General features: G+C 35.0%; 2 protein-coding genes and 2 non-coding genes across 5 annotated transcripts; 2 read left to right on the forward strand and 2 right to left on the reverse strand.

Annotated features, from left to right (window-relative positions):
• The first annotated feature begins 947 nt into the window (after nt 1–947).
• On the forward strand, nt 948–2484 carry LOC128017168 (TRAF-interacting protein with FHA domain-containing protein A). Its single transcript, XM_052602415.1, has 2 exons — nt 948–1114; nt 1311–2484. The coding sequence occupies exon 2, from the start codon at nt 1370–1372 to the stop codon at nt 1949–1951; it is 582 nt and encodes a 193-aa protein (XP_052458375.1). The 5' UTR covers nt 948–1114; nt 1311–1369; the 3' UTR covers nt 1952–2484.
• A 2288-nt stretch (nt 2485–4772) lies between these two features.
• On the reverse strand, nt 4773–4845 carry trnak-cuu (transfer RNA lysine (anticodon CUU)). Its single transcript has one exon. It is a non-coding gene; the product is annotated as a tRNA-Lys (tRNA).
• A 2209-nt stretch (nt 4846–7054) lies between these two features.
• Nucleotides 7055–7128, forward strand: trnan-guu (transfer RNA asparagine (anticodon GUU)). Its single transcript has one exon. It is a non-coding gene; the product is annotated as a tRNA-Asn (tRNA).
• A 2038-nt stretch (nt 7129–9166) lies between these two features.
• On the reverse strand, nt 9167–13227 carry ponzr6 (plac8 onzin related protein 6). Of its 2 annotated transcripts, none has more exons than XM_052600814.1 (4): nt 13142–13227; nt 10649–10771; nt 10408–10568; nt 9167–9616 (listed from the first exon to the last, which is right to left on the reverse strand). In XM_052600814.1, exons 2-4 carry the CDS (start codon nt 10761–10763, stop codon nt 9431–9433), a joined length of 462 nt encoding a protein of 153 aa, XP_052456774.1. In that variant the 5' UTR covers nt 10764–10771; nt 13142–13227; the 3' UTR covers nt 9167–9430. The 2 variants fall into 2 exon arrangements, with proteins under 2 accessions (XP_052456774.1, XP_052456775.1); XM_052600815.1 differs by lacking the exon at nt 13142–13227 and adding an exon at nt 12292–12697.
• Nucleotides 13228–13688: the final 461 nt, after the last annotated feature.

Below are 13688 nucleotides of genomic sequence, written 5' to 3' on the forward strand. Positions count from 1 at the left end.
AATCAAAAAGCATATCAAGAAAATCTCAGAATTATTTTGCCACCAAAATAAATTGTATTCTGCCAGAAATGAATTCTCCCCTCTAAACATGCTATTTAAACTACTCAGACAGGTCTTTCTGCTTCTGTAACTGGTTAATGTTTATCACAGAAACAAAGTCTGCATGTCACTTGGGCAGTTAAATAAATCACTATTGTTACAGCGGTAAATATAATTTAATTAGACAGATATAATGATTTTGTAGGGTTTTAATCAGTGTCTCTAGTTCATGCTACCAGTAGGTTGCGGTAATGCACTATTCTAGATTAGATTGAGATCCTCACTTGACTTCAGCAAAAAGATAAAGAGTGCGCAATTGTTTACAGTCTAGATCTGATATCCGTGTTCACTTAACTTTGTTTCATAAGGATGTTTTAGATAAAGCAAGCTGTTCCAGACCACACTGAAAGCTGAGTCAAACATAAATGAAATAAGAGCATGCTTATTACTTACGTGTTTTAGCCTACGTGTTAGGCGTTTATAGATTATGTTGAAATATTGTTATTTTGCTGTGATGACGAAACTGACATGCAATTGACACTTTCAGTTGCCTGAAAGCCGCCAACATTTCTCATCAACTTCCCTTCCCTGTGGTTTTAAAATTTTGTCAGGACGTTTCTGGGGAGTGACTGAGACATCGTAAATAATGAACATAAACGTGTTCGCTGTCATGTTTAACATCTCCTTTATCTGGTCATTAAACGATGTCATGTCACAAGATAAAGACTGGCGAATGCTTTAACTTTTAACAATCAGCTACGCAACATAGGATTATTATTTTTGAACAAAACGATAATAAAGCGTGTCTGGTTTCTCCGGGTCAAATATAGGACAGATAATACTGTAGAAATATAGCAAGACACCATAGACTGTATCAAAACAAGCATGAAACAGATAGCGAAAGCATGGAAGTCAGTTGCGCAACTCTGGAGTTTTTGAGTCACATGTCCCAAGCTGGAAGGGGGTGGGTGTTTCTGATGCAATTCCCATTTGTTTGGTTGAGCTCATAGCATAGCGATATCCGCTTCAGAACAGCAGTCCGTTAGCTGATGATCGTTGCAAACAGCTTTCGAAGGTGAGTTACTGACTCGTTTTGTTAAACTTTACTGCACTTAGCCTATTTAGTCCGTGTATATATACTCAAGTGTAAAGTTTTCGCCAGATCTGTGATTTTCACACATCTATCTCACTTTAATTCAAAATAATACGTTTTTCTGCAACAATGTACTAACACATAGCCTAACTAGTTGTTTCTTGTCGTTTTTCCTTAGGTTTAACTGTCAGCAAAGCAATTCAGCCCCACAGAAGTTGCGTCCATTTGTTTCCCACAATGAATGACAATAGCAAACTGGAGACTGAAGAGCTGCTCACTTGTCTTCATATCCATCTCTTCCACCCTAACCAAGCCATTTGTCCGCTTTTCCACACCCTGCCCCTAAATCAGCCATACAAAATGAACGCTGAAGATCAAGTAAGGATTGGCCGTGATGGACAGACCTGCGTCTTTGTCCTAAATGACACCTCTGTCTCCAGAAAACAGCTAACCATACAGGCGTTTAGGAAAGCTGGCAGCCCGCTCTTGAGCTTCATGATCCAGAACATCAGCCAGAAGGTCAAACTCATGGTCGGTGGGTCTGAACTGAGATACCTAGAAAGAGCTGAGCTAGATGACAAGGTGCTCTGCCGCTTTGGGAGATATGAACTGCTGATCTGGCAGGAACCAGGAGAGTCAGAGAATAAATTTGAGGTCCTGTTTGAGGTATGCAATAAACCCCCTTCACAGGAAATGGGCATAGATGTGCCATGCAAACCAGCTGTTATGGATACCGGCGTGCCATGGAGAAGCTTTGAGAATGAAGCGCCTGTAAGCCAAGAGCCACTGGAGTCAGATGAGACAGCTGTTTTTGTATAAATACTTTTTGGCCATTGCTCTGCAAGGCAGCAGTCATTGACCATTCAGAATATGCATATTGTTATTTTCATTGATACTGTGATATTAAAACTGTATACTGATATTTAATCTATTATGAACATCTCGGAAGTAACAGATGGAGATCTAAAACCAAGTGACCTTATGAACGTTGTTATGATTTCTTCTGGAATGCCACTAAACCAGTTTTCTTGCCTGCTGTGTCTTTGTGTTCGTTCTCTTGTACAGATATTTTATCATGTACTTTGCAGAGTTATTGGAATTACTGTCACGCATTTGTTCAAAAGGTCCTGTGTTTTCTTTTCATTATTGTATGTGTTCATTGCATAAGTGCTTTTGGACAGTGTTTTTATATATAATATTTTGTATTGCATTGTTTTGTATTGACTGTCACTTGTTAAATTGTGAATCATAAGCTTTGGAAAAATGTGAAATTACCATGATTGAAGGGTTATTAATATACTAGTTTTGTGATATCTTAATTAAATGAAATAAACTTTTTTATAATAAACATATTTATCATACAGGTTGCTTTTTCAATATAGATAAAATGGTTATTTTAAAAGGTTTGTTTTCAGGTTTAAGCTGCACAAAAAAAAAAATCTAAATTCACGGTCAGTTTAATACAACATAATATTTTCCACATAATATTTTAATAATGAATCATTTGTTTTGGTATATGACTTTATAGAAGCTAATTGTTTTATTTAAGAAACAATGTGCTATCTTTCTGTTATGGACTGACCATCTTTATTCCCCTTTTGCAACCCGAGACTCAGGTCAGGCTACTTTGAAGGATGTGTTCAGACTTAATATTTTTTTTCACACAGCATAAACAGCTTAAAAAAAATTATATATGAAAATATATAGGCCTAGCTCCATTTATATTTTAGAAAAGGGGTCCCACTAAAGGGGATCCAAAAAATGTAGAAGCTAGTGTTTGTGTCATTTGAAATACATAAAGGTCTGAAAAGTGGATATTTGTTTGCAGTTTCAACTATTTCAAATATTTTATTTGCACGCTGTTGGAAGATCATGGTTAGTTACTGATCTCCAGAATGCAGCTGTAAAGGTTTAGTTAGCAAACGGAATTACATTTTAAACAAGTATTATTATCTTTGGTAAGGTTAAAAATCTTAAGAAAGGTTAATCTCAGGAACTTAAAATTACTGGAAGATCACCCTCCTTTTGTACTTTCAACTCACCACCTGATCTTCTTCTTAGCTGATAAGCATCGACTACATATTAGACGGTTTACCGTAAATGATGTCAGCGATGAACAGATAAGATCGAAACTCTGATGTAACTCAACAGGAGTGGCAGTATTCACCTTTTTGATGTATATCTTCATGTAAAAAGTATATTAATTATAGAATAACTAGCTCCTAATAACTACTTCCTCAATCATTAGACTGTATATAATTGTATGCCACTGTATTGCGATAGTGATTATTTTAAAGTGTTTACAATGTAAAAATCGTAAGGTAATAATATTGTATATGTTATTGTAATGTTCATCACTGAGAGTGGCTGATTTCTCAGAACAATATTGATTGACACAGATGTCTCAGCATCTTCACACTCCGATTGTTGTTTGCTTAGTTGCATGTACAGACTGGTTGCATTTGCTGCTTTTGATGAACTCTAGAGGTTTGGTGAGCGCTTGTGTAGATTTTCCAACAGACACATGTAGAACAGCAGGTCACCATGAGTCAATGTGCTTCAAACATTTCAGGAAACATGTACTAAAGTAACAAAATGTGTTGAGATGTGGAAGTGTGGAATTGCACAATGTGAAATTGACAGGAAGTCGGAGCTATTGGAAAGAACACAAATTTCTTCAGTCAACAGTGATAGACATTCAAAGTCTTAAATGGCTGAGAAAAGTTTAAAATAACAGAATTAAATGAAATGCAGTAGAGCTCATTTTAACAATAAACAATTGAAAATGAAGAAACTTTAACGTAGTAAAACATGTTCACATATGATGCAAAAATGGACTGGATGCAAAAAAATGTGCAAAAAAAAAAAAAGTTTTGGTTGTAACACTGAATTTTAAAGACTAATAACTATTCTACACTTCTTTCTGCTGGGAAGGTTTATTTGGATTTATGAGGCTGCCAGGTTTTGGCTTCTTGTAGTTTCTGGCATTTTTCACATATAAGCTCTACTTCAACTCTCTTGCCATTTAACATGCATTGTTCAGTGGGTCAACAAACAACAGTCAGAGACGGGGCCATAATGGGGGAAGGTTATGGCAATTCCAAGGGCCCTGCAGTGAGGGTTACGAGCTAAAAACTATTGAGTTTCTGAAAAAACTGAAAAGAGGGAAATTGAACATTGAAAAGATTACAAAATTACCATGAAAGTACCACAAATAGGCTACATTTTTACAATAGCATTACCATAACATTAGGATCACAAATAGGTATGCAAATAGCCTACTAATGTTCTCTTTCTCTTACACACAAACACGTTTTTCTTATCATCATGTTTATTCTCTTTAGAAGCACCTCTGCAGTGAAACCACACCTACTGTAACCATGAACAGAAATGTTCTAAAGAACTTTTTTAAAATTATTGCTTCTTTATTTTCACTACTTTTCCAGAGTTACATGCTATAGCTTTTGTAAACGTGCTTTAAAAATTCTGGCATTCATGAAGAAATACATTAAATACGTTTTGCAGGCTAAAAAAAGTTATATTAAATAATGTTCCAAGTGTGTTTCATTTGGACTATCCTGAATATATTTTCCGAGTCAATCTTTTATAAAGGTCTTTTTCGAAAAAAAAAAGATACAGTCGCCCAACGTGGGGCTCGAACCCACGACCCTGAGATTAAGAGTCTCATGCTCTACCGACTGAGCTAGCCGGGCTACGTGCTAACGTGTCATGCTACATTCTAATATTTTTCCTCAAACAGTTATGACCAGTCAAAAAACAAATGAGTTGTCTTAACTGTGTATTCTAAACAGTTTATGCAAGCGGCTCCTGGTCCAAAACCATAGACAGTAAAAGAAATGGACACAGCGACCCCATTGGAACTCAATTGAGACAAATGAAGCCCAGTTTTAGCGTTTTTTAGCACTTCCGTTTCTGACGCGCAGACTCAAACGAAGCTTGACGACGTCAGCAACCTGTCTTGCAGATGTAAATCTTCTAGTAGCTGTGCGTGCAAACTGCCAGAGCGGGGAGTTCTTTGTCGTGAGTGAGCAAGAGTAAGTATTCTGATTAATTATTTTGTATAGTGTTTTAAAATATAACGCCAGTACGCCATGTTAAGTTAATTGCCTGCGAGCTTCTCCTCCTGTCTGTACGGTAATGCGACAGAGAGCCGAGTGGTTATGACGCAATCGTTAGCCTATTTTTTACAAAAACTGTTTATACGGGGCCATAATGTAACATAGAAGGTAATGGAGCCCTTTATACATTGTCGTGTATCTTTAGAAATAAATAATGGACAAACAGAGTCTTTAAACGCCTCAGATGTAAAGTTATTCGCTGTCAAAGTGACGCCAAAATGAATGGGAGTCAATGGGAATGCTAACGCAAGTGAAGTTCTGCTAAAAGATGGCAGCCCCCACCCGACTTCAACTTCCGGTCGAGTTCCTTGCCCCTTGTCCAAAACCAACACGCAGTTACTCCAGAAGGTGACCGCTTACTGCTTCGTGATGAAGCTTCGAAACCTTCGCGAATCGTATGTTTCGAAACAGTGGTTCGTAGCGCGAATCAAAAGGAAGTTTTTTTTGGTATGCAAAAGGATTATTATTATTATTTTATTTATTTGTATTATTATTATTATGCTTTAAACGAGATATACAAAAATATATAACAGATAATATAAATCCAGGGTAACAAAGAATAAATAAGTAATATATAATATAAAACAATAATAACAAATAAAAGACAAAAACAAAAAATCCAATCATAGACAAGCATGACCTTTACAATACTCAAATAATTTTAAATATAGAACACAAACGGACCGTTTAAAATGCCTTTCTATTTGTACTGTGTTGGACAGTACACAAGTAATTTTCCAACTCTTTATAAAAGACTATACAACAGGACTATACAACTTTTGTTAGAAAATTGACACTTATGAATGTGAAATTTAACCAGCAAAATAAATAGATTAATAACAACAAAAACTTCGGTATTTACATTTCTGTAATAAAAATATTCATATATTTTTAACATGACTACAAGTGCCAGAAGATGTGGTGTACAGTTTCCAAGTGCAAAGAGCAATTAACATCAATATCCATCTGAAACTTATGCAAAAAGAAGGTTTAAGAAAAAAAAAATGACTCAAAAACATTCAATCCAGCAACTCAACATACAAGAGCAATGCTTCACAAAACGAATATCACACCTTTAGGCAAATTGAAAAGTCATTAAATTTATATACATACATATACATATAATACATATAATTTAGTGAACAGTGGGTACATGCAAAAGGAACGTGATTTCAGTAAACGATGTTTCGTCACGTCATAACTGTTTGTAAAGTTCAATAGTTGGCCGCTGGGGGGCGATCTCTCATGCAAGTTCATTGAACTCGGCTGCCATTGATAACCATTGAGCTCTGATCTCGGATCAATTTTATCAATTTGTACACATTTTTAACGAGACATTTGTGTGATTAAAAGGGTGAGTTGTAGTCTCTTACTGGCCTGTTTAAGCTCTCCATGAAAAAAAAAAAAAAACAAGCACTGCAATAATAATTATTTTAAAACATATATTATACAGACACTTTATATGTAATTGTATTTCAATCTAAGTTTTTGTTGCATTTACACAATTTCGACCAGCAGGCGTCACCCGTTAATACACATGATCTTACTATCTCACTATAGTATTTTATGACGAAAATACTGAGATCAATCTAAAATTCAGAGCAGGGAAAAGATAACAGAATATGTCGACAACGAAATAAATGTATAAAATTACCATGTTTTTTTATTGTAATAATTATACATTTTAATCATGATCTTTTTAGTAAAATCATGGAAATTCAAGTAATAACCAATCATCATACTTACTGTCCTATTACTGTACTCAAGAAGCATAGCCGCATATGTCTCTGTGGCGCAATCGGTTAGCGCGTTCGGCTGTTAACCGAAAGGTTGGTGGTTCGAGCCCACCCAGGGACGAAAGTTATTTTTTCAAATGAACGATGAATGTTCCTGAATATTAGGACGTCAAAGTATTCGATGGGTTCAGTCACGTGACATTTTGTTGCGGCCGCCATCTTTAGGGATTTGCGTAGCGTCTCCTCGCTGAAACTAAAAACTAAAACTTCCAAGTTAAATATCCATTAAAAATATCCTACTACATATTTTAATTTAAATTCGGCGTAAATCAGATTAATCTCAATAGCTGACCGAAGTGATCACTTGGCATTACAGTACCGCCGATTCCTACACGCAGAGTACGCAGTTTGCGTGGGGCACCAACGTTTCGTATTACGTTATATATATTAACATATATGTATACTTAAATAAACATTTAAGCGCCCGTACATCACTTTAAACTATTTTACGTTTAAAATCCTGTGAAACTTTTTGGGATTTTTATACCATTAAGTTAATAACGTGTTTTAATTCTGCATCTGCCTTAATATCCTCAAGTTTCAATTCCTTCCGAAAATAAACCATGATTTTATTACGAAAAAAAATAAAAATAAACACGGTTCTTGTAGCAGTGGTAGCTAACTACAAATTAACCACATGGCATTGATACTTCGAATAATAATTTACGAAGTATTCAGTTAATAATTCTGTGGTGATAAAAATAGACCTAAGCGAACAACAACCTTTTAAAATGCTATAAAATGCATTATATATATATATAAAAAACGAGGCAATAATGATTGGTAGATTAATAATATTTGTATGGTTTCACTGAATAACACTGTTAAAATACAAAATAAACAAATTATGTACATTTCATAGGCTATTATTACAAATGGCTGATAATTGTAACAGGATGATCAAAGCCTTGTTTAATATGGACCAAATATTGAATTAAAATATCCACTTAATCTTTCATTTTTGACCACCTTTTTGCAATAGAAATGCTGTCCTCAATAATTTCTTCAACAAAAACATGTGGGCATCCTTACAAAATATAATCCTTGGTTTTATTGAAGTAAAATTCTTAAGACTTTAAATCAACTGTATTAGTAAAATCATAGCCATAGGCAACTGTCTAGCTACAAATGTAATTTGTAAATAATACAATTTAATTGCAACTGAGTAATTTACTTTTATATTTTATTTAAGCTCTATTTTGACCCCTTTAGTAGGTGTTTTTTGTTGTACTTCCATAATAATTGGGGAGGGGGCACAACAATACAATTCTGCTTAGGGCACCCATCTGGCCAGCAGCAGACCTGCATGTCTGCTCCCTGGTTGAGGATATAAAATATTTCTTTAAAAGTAAAGTTCATCCAGAAGGTAATGTTCTTTAATCATTTACATCATCGCTCCAAACCTGTTTTGCCTAATAGCTGTAAATTAAAGCTATCAGGTCTCTCTCTCTCTATATATATAGATGATAACATAATTAGTAAATAGTGGAGGAATCATCTGTTTGCAGTTTTCCAAGAAATATGTGGGAGAGTTATTATTTAACATTATAAGCGGCCACAATGATTTATTGTTACCGCAATTTCCTGTTAGCTACATGTATGTTGTTTTTTGCATATTAGTCCTTCCTTCCAGATTCCCCTTTGACTAATTTCAGTATCTCATTAAACTCTCCACATAAGTTCTGTGTTGACACAGTTTGGACAAGAGACAAGAGCCCAATTACACACACACACACACTTGTATTTGTGGTTTACAGGGACTCTCCATAGGCGTAATGGTTTTTATACTGTACAAACTGTTTTTTCTAGCGACCTACACAAACCCTACAACCCCTTACAGAAAACTACTGGCAATTTTAGAATTTCATAAAACACCATTTTTGTATGGTTTTTTTTAAGCCTTTTGTTTCATAGGGACAAAGGAAGTGTCCTCATAAACCATATTTACAATATGGTAGTACCCATGTCATAATACACATTTGTGTCCTCATAAACCATATATTCCAGTACAAACACACACAGCATTTTTGAGATTGACATTGTTGATGCACACATGAGAAATAAACAGTTTTATGAGGAAATATATTATTTATTTACTCAAACAGGTGTACACCCAATCTTTGCTTTCTATTTTTTTTTTTTTTTACTATATTTGGCAATTTAACTATAGAGAAAAGTGCTGAAAAAATTAGAAAAATGCAATATTGTTTTGTTCTGTAAAAATATTGGCATTGTAAAACAGGTAGGCTAGATATAAATATGAAAATGAAAGAATAAATTTCACTATGTAATTTCAACAACAGATTTAGCTCTTTGAGCAGCTTGAGGTTAAAGGACCGCAGGTGTGATTATGTTCTCTGAGGTCACTGGTAGGCAGGATTGATGGGTTGCAGAGGCTGGTTGAAAGCCTGCGGGTGCTGGTGAACTGGGTTGACGGCAGGGTTGATGACCACTAGGGAGTGTCGTCGAGCCTTCAGCTCTCTCGCCATCTGACACCACACGCACACGGTGCAGAAGGTCACCACACAGCAGTCATCCTGTATCGAACCCTTCATGACAGAGAAAAGAACATCAAATCTAGAGAAACTTCAAAACATGAAACCAAGTAGTCTATAATGGGAGGGTGGGGAAAGTATCATCCTGTTCAAACTGGGGACATCATTTTTTAAGCCATGCAACATCTGTAAACTTGATGAATTCTGTTTGTAGTTGGGGTTTTTGAGGAAAGTAATATTTCTGTGGTAAACATTACTTGAAAAGTAATTTGACTTTGTTTTTATATATATATATATATATATAGAATATAAGAATGATTTTCCAAATCATAAACACATTATTGTGGTAATTTAATTTTGATTATAAATATATTTATTTAGTATTTGTGCTCAAATTTGCTCTCTATCTCTCTCTCTCTTATTTTTTTTTGCCATGTTTGGTCAATTGAAACAAAACAAAATTAAGATGTTTAAAGGAATTAATACTTGTATTCAGAAATGAAGCATTCAATTGATCAAAAGGGACTTTCAAATATTGACAAATAATAATATTGACAAATATTTGTTATTAAATTACACTGATACAAATATTTTCTGTTTATCAAAGAATTCTGAAAATGTATGATTTGGCATTTCCACAAAAATAATGAAGCCGCTCAACTGTTTTCATCGCTGATAATAATAAGAAATGGTTCTAAAGCAGCAAATCAGCATATTAGAATAATTTCTGAAGGATCATGTAACACTGAAGACTGGAATAATGGCTGCTGAAAATTCAGCTTTCCATCACAGAAATAAATTACATTTTAAAATACATTAAAATTGTATAGTGCTGCTGTATTTACCTTGATGTGGAATCTCTCTCTCATACTGCTCCGCACAGCGAGTGTGACAGGAGGCAAGATGCCACCAAAGCACATCTCCAGCAGGGGGAGACAGAGGCACTCTCCAAATTCCTCACTGGTCCTGCACATGAGGCAGTATGGACACCAGAAACCACAGCAACCTGCCAGAAGAAAACATACAAACATAGACTGTAGTCTATATTTCCTGCTTTTCCTCTTTCTCTCTCCACCCCACACTTACAGATGCCCATGTCTTCACAGCAGTCACACACTCCGCTATTCCACTGGTTTAGCCTCGCATTATTAGTGGTCACCACCAAGCCTGGCTGGACACTTATAGTTGAATGTGCCATCATGAAATGACCTGGCAAAACACATTTAAAAATCAGAATGCTCATCATGTACATCTAAACCACATGTATTTATTTACAGTGGCGTGTTTAAATAAATACATGCATATTATTCAATAATGATGATAATAATACTTATTATTAGGGCTGCACGATTATACCAAAAATCATAATTGTCGATTATTCCCTTGAAATTGTAATTGCAATTATTAATAAGGATTATTTACATTGAATGATGTTTATACCATTGTTTGATGCGACTGCATGCTGTATTTTTATATGAAAATAAACAAGCTGAAAACGGAAAAACCTTTTGTGCATTTCTGTAGTATTAAGCCTCAAATGTCAACTATACATATCGGATTGGTTTCTACTATAAATGATGTAAAATTTAAAAATATGAATGTTATTATAATGTTATACTAAAACAAAAATTCAAATAATGAGAAAAACCCTAAAGATAACATGTAGAAAGAAAGAAAAATGCATCATAAGCACGCAGAAGAACATAAGTTAATTGACGATTTGAACGATTACGTAATTTTGTGGCATTTATAATTGTAATTGCGCTTAGAAATTAAATTAATTGTGCGGCTCTACTTATTATCATAGTTCAGCAAAATTAAATGTAATTAGTTTTGAAGGTTCCACTTCACCTGGACATGTTAGATAAAGTAAGACACTTTTAAAAATCTCTGCTGATGGATTAATATTGTGAGTAATCATGGCATAAATCCTGTCAAACAAGAGTTAATGTCAGGATATTTACAGAGTCTACTTGTTGCTGGCAACCCATCTGAATTTAGCTGTTTTTACATTCAAGTTGGGCTCCAAACATAAAATAACTGTCCCCACTTCACATGACAATATAGATTGCAGTGTTATTAGCATTTAAATTACACTGGAACTTAAATTACTATGGAAGCTGCTCCATCAGCGATCACAAGGCTCTCCAGAGAGTCATGAGAGCAGCTGAATCATTATAGGCACCAAACTACCCACCTTACAGGACATCTATTACACACAATGTCGAGGAAGGCTCGCAAAATCATTGCTGACCCCAGTCCCCAACAACTCGTTTTTTAAAGAGGTCATATGACGTTGCTCAAAAGAACATTACTTTGTGTATTTGGTGTAATGCAATGTGTTTATGTGGTTTAAGGTAAAAAAAAAAGTTTCCACGTACTGTACATTATTGTTTCTCCTCTATGCATTGCTTTTCTGAAACGCATTGAATACAATGTGTATACAACACATACACCTCATGATGACTATTTTTCTTTGCAAAGATCATTTGCACTTTAAAAACAGACTGCACATACCACAAGACTTTTTTTCTCTTTTCTCTCTAATTTGCATGATACTGCACTTATATTGTGTTGCACTAATGTAGAGCCTCAACCCAAGCATTTAAATGTGCAAGTTGTCACTGGCATTGTACACCTGATAAATAAACTTGAAACTTGAACTGGGTATTTGAGAGTAAAAAGCCTTTGTCTGTGAATCTTCTAAAAGCTCCCATTTTTTTGCATACCTTCAAATCTTTCCGAGTCAGTAGTATCTTTTGCAAGCAAATGTCCAGATTGTGGTTTGTAAACCTGAGTCAGACAGAGAGGTTTTACAATGCATCACTGCCATGACCTAATCTCTCCACTATAATCAGAGGAACTTGATCAGGACTGAAAAAGAAAAATCCCTTCCCCACACGCAGGGCCAGTTCTCTCCCACACCCCATCACAGAGGAGCAAAATGCAAATTTCCACCCATTTTACTGCAGGTGTGGTATCAGGAAAAAGTATCAGAGCATGAAAAGGGGAAAGGGAAGAAGACATGGAAAATAATAGAGCAGTGTGGTTACCAATGACCACAGAACAATATGAAACGAAAGGATGTAAGTGAGGTCAGCGAACTTGTTTTTCACATTTTCTTTTCATTTCACTTATAAATGGCCTCTTGCTTCTCTTGTTTCACAGATGAAAAATAATTCAGCTAAAAAACATGTGCCAGTGTGGTTAATGGTTGAAAAATATGTTGCTAAAGAAGATTGCAAGAATGTGATTTTTAAAATATAAAGAGCGAGGCGCTTCTATCAGTTACAATTAAAAATGTACCCTATCTGGAGATGCTTGAGAATTTGAGAAACAAAACATTTTTAGACAAATCTGTTGCTCTGCCATCACTTTAGAAGCTATTTAAAAAACAAAACAAAACAAAAATCCTAAATCACTTAGTAATCAGATATAGGAACAGTACAGAAATGGAATACTACAGATAGCAACTGATGTATATTATTTACACAAGTCTAAAAACTAGTGTACTTGACCCCTGATAAAAAAGGAGCAAGCCGAAGGAAGACAGAGAGAGAGAGAAACCAGTGTACTTGCCTGTAGCCTGGTCTTCAGAGGGTGTGTTGATGCTCTGCCGCTCACAGGGGGACAGAATTGAAAACTGTTCGAGGTGGAGCGCCAGTCTGCATGATTACAGGTGGTGAACACAGATGAGCAAGTCACTCCTCATTTGTTTGCTCTGAAACGTCACACAACCCCTACCCTGCACCATTCTGAATACAGCTTAAAAATAGAGAAGCAGGTGCATTTCTATTGTGATCAAGGAAGTAAAGACAATCATTGGATTCATTATCCATATTTACATTTTTTTATCTTAAATGTAAAGGTTTAGCAATTTTGTTGTGTTGTAATTTTTGTGTATGTGTATGCGTGTGTGTATATATTTTCCCCAAGTTAAACTAAATTAAAATTAAGTTGCTGAAATTAATATATCTATATATATATATAATTTCAGTTAATATTTCAAGTAACAAAAATGTGTTCTTAATACCTTTTGTTTTAGTTAACTAGAATCCTAACAGAAACCAGTTAAAATGGTTTCCATAGACCTTTACAAAAAGTCTTTATTTGCCCAGTAACCCTT

The sequence above is a fragment of the Carassius gibelio genome, chromosome A7 (assembly GCF_023724105.1).
Source record: "Carassius gibelio isolate Cgi1373 ecotype wild population from Czech Republic chromosome A7, carGib1.2-hapl.c, whole genome shotgun sequence".
In the NCBI taxonomy this organism is placed as follows: Eukaryota; Metazoa; Chordata; class Actinopteri; order Cypriniformes; family Cyprinidae; genus Carassius; species Carassius gibelio.

Excerpts from the sequence above, each read along its gene's own strand:
- LOC128017168 (XM_052602415.1), top strand. The coding sequence starts at position 1,370 with ATGAATGACAATAGCAAACTGGAGACTGAAGAGCTGCTCACTTGTCTT.
- ponzr6 (XM_052600814.1), bottom strand. The coding sequence starts at position 10,763 with ATGATGGCACATTCAACTATAAGTGTCCAGCCAGGCTTGGTGGTGACC. Across the intron at positions 10,569-10,648 it reads CTGTGAAGACATGGGCATCT|GTTGCTGTGGTTTCTGGTGT; the intron begins GTAAGTGTGGGG and ends TTCTTCTGGCAG. Across the intron at positions 9,617-10,407 it reads GAGAGAGATTCCACATCAAG|GGTTCGATACAGGATGACTG; the intron begins GTAAATACAGCA and ends TCTGTCATGAAG.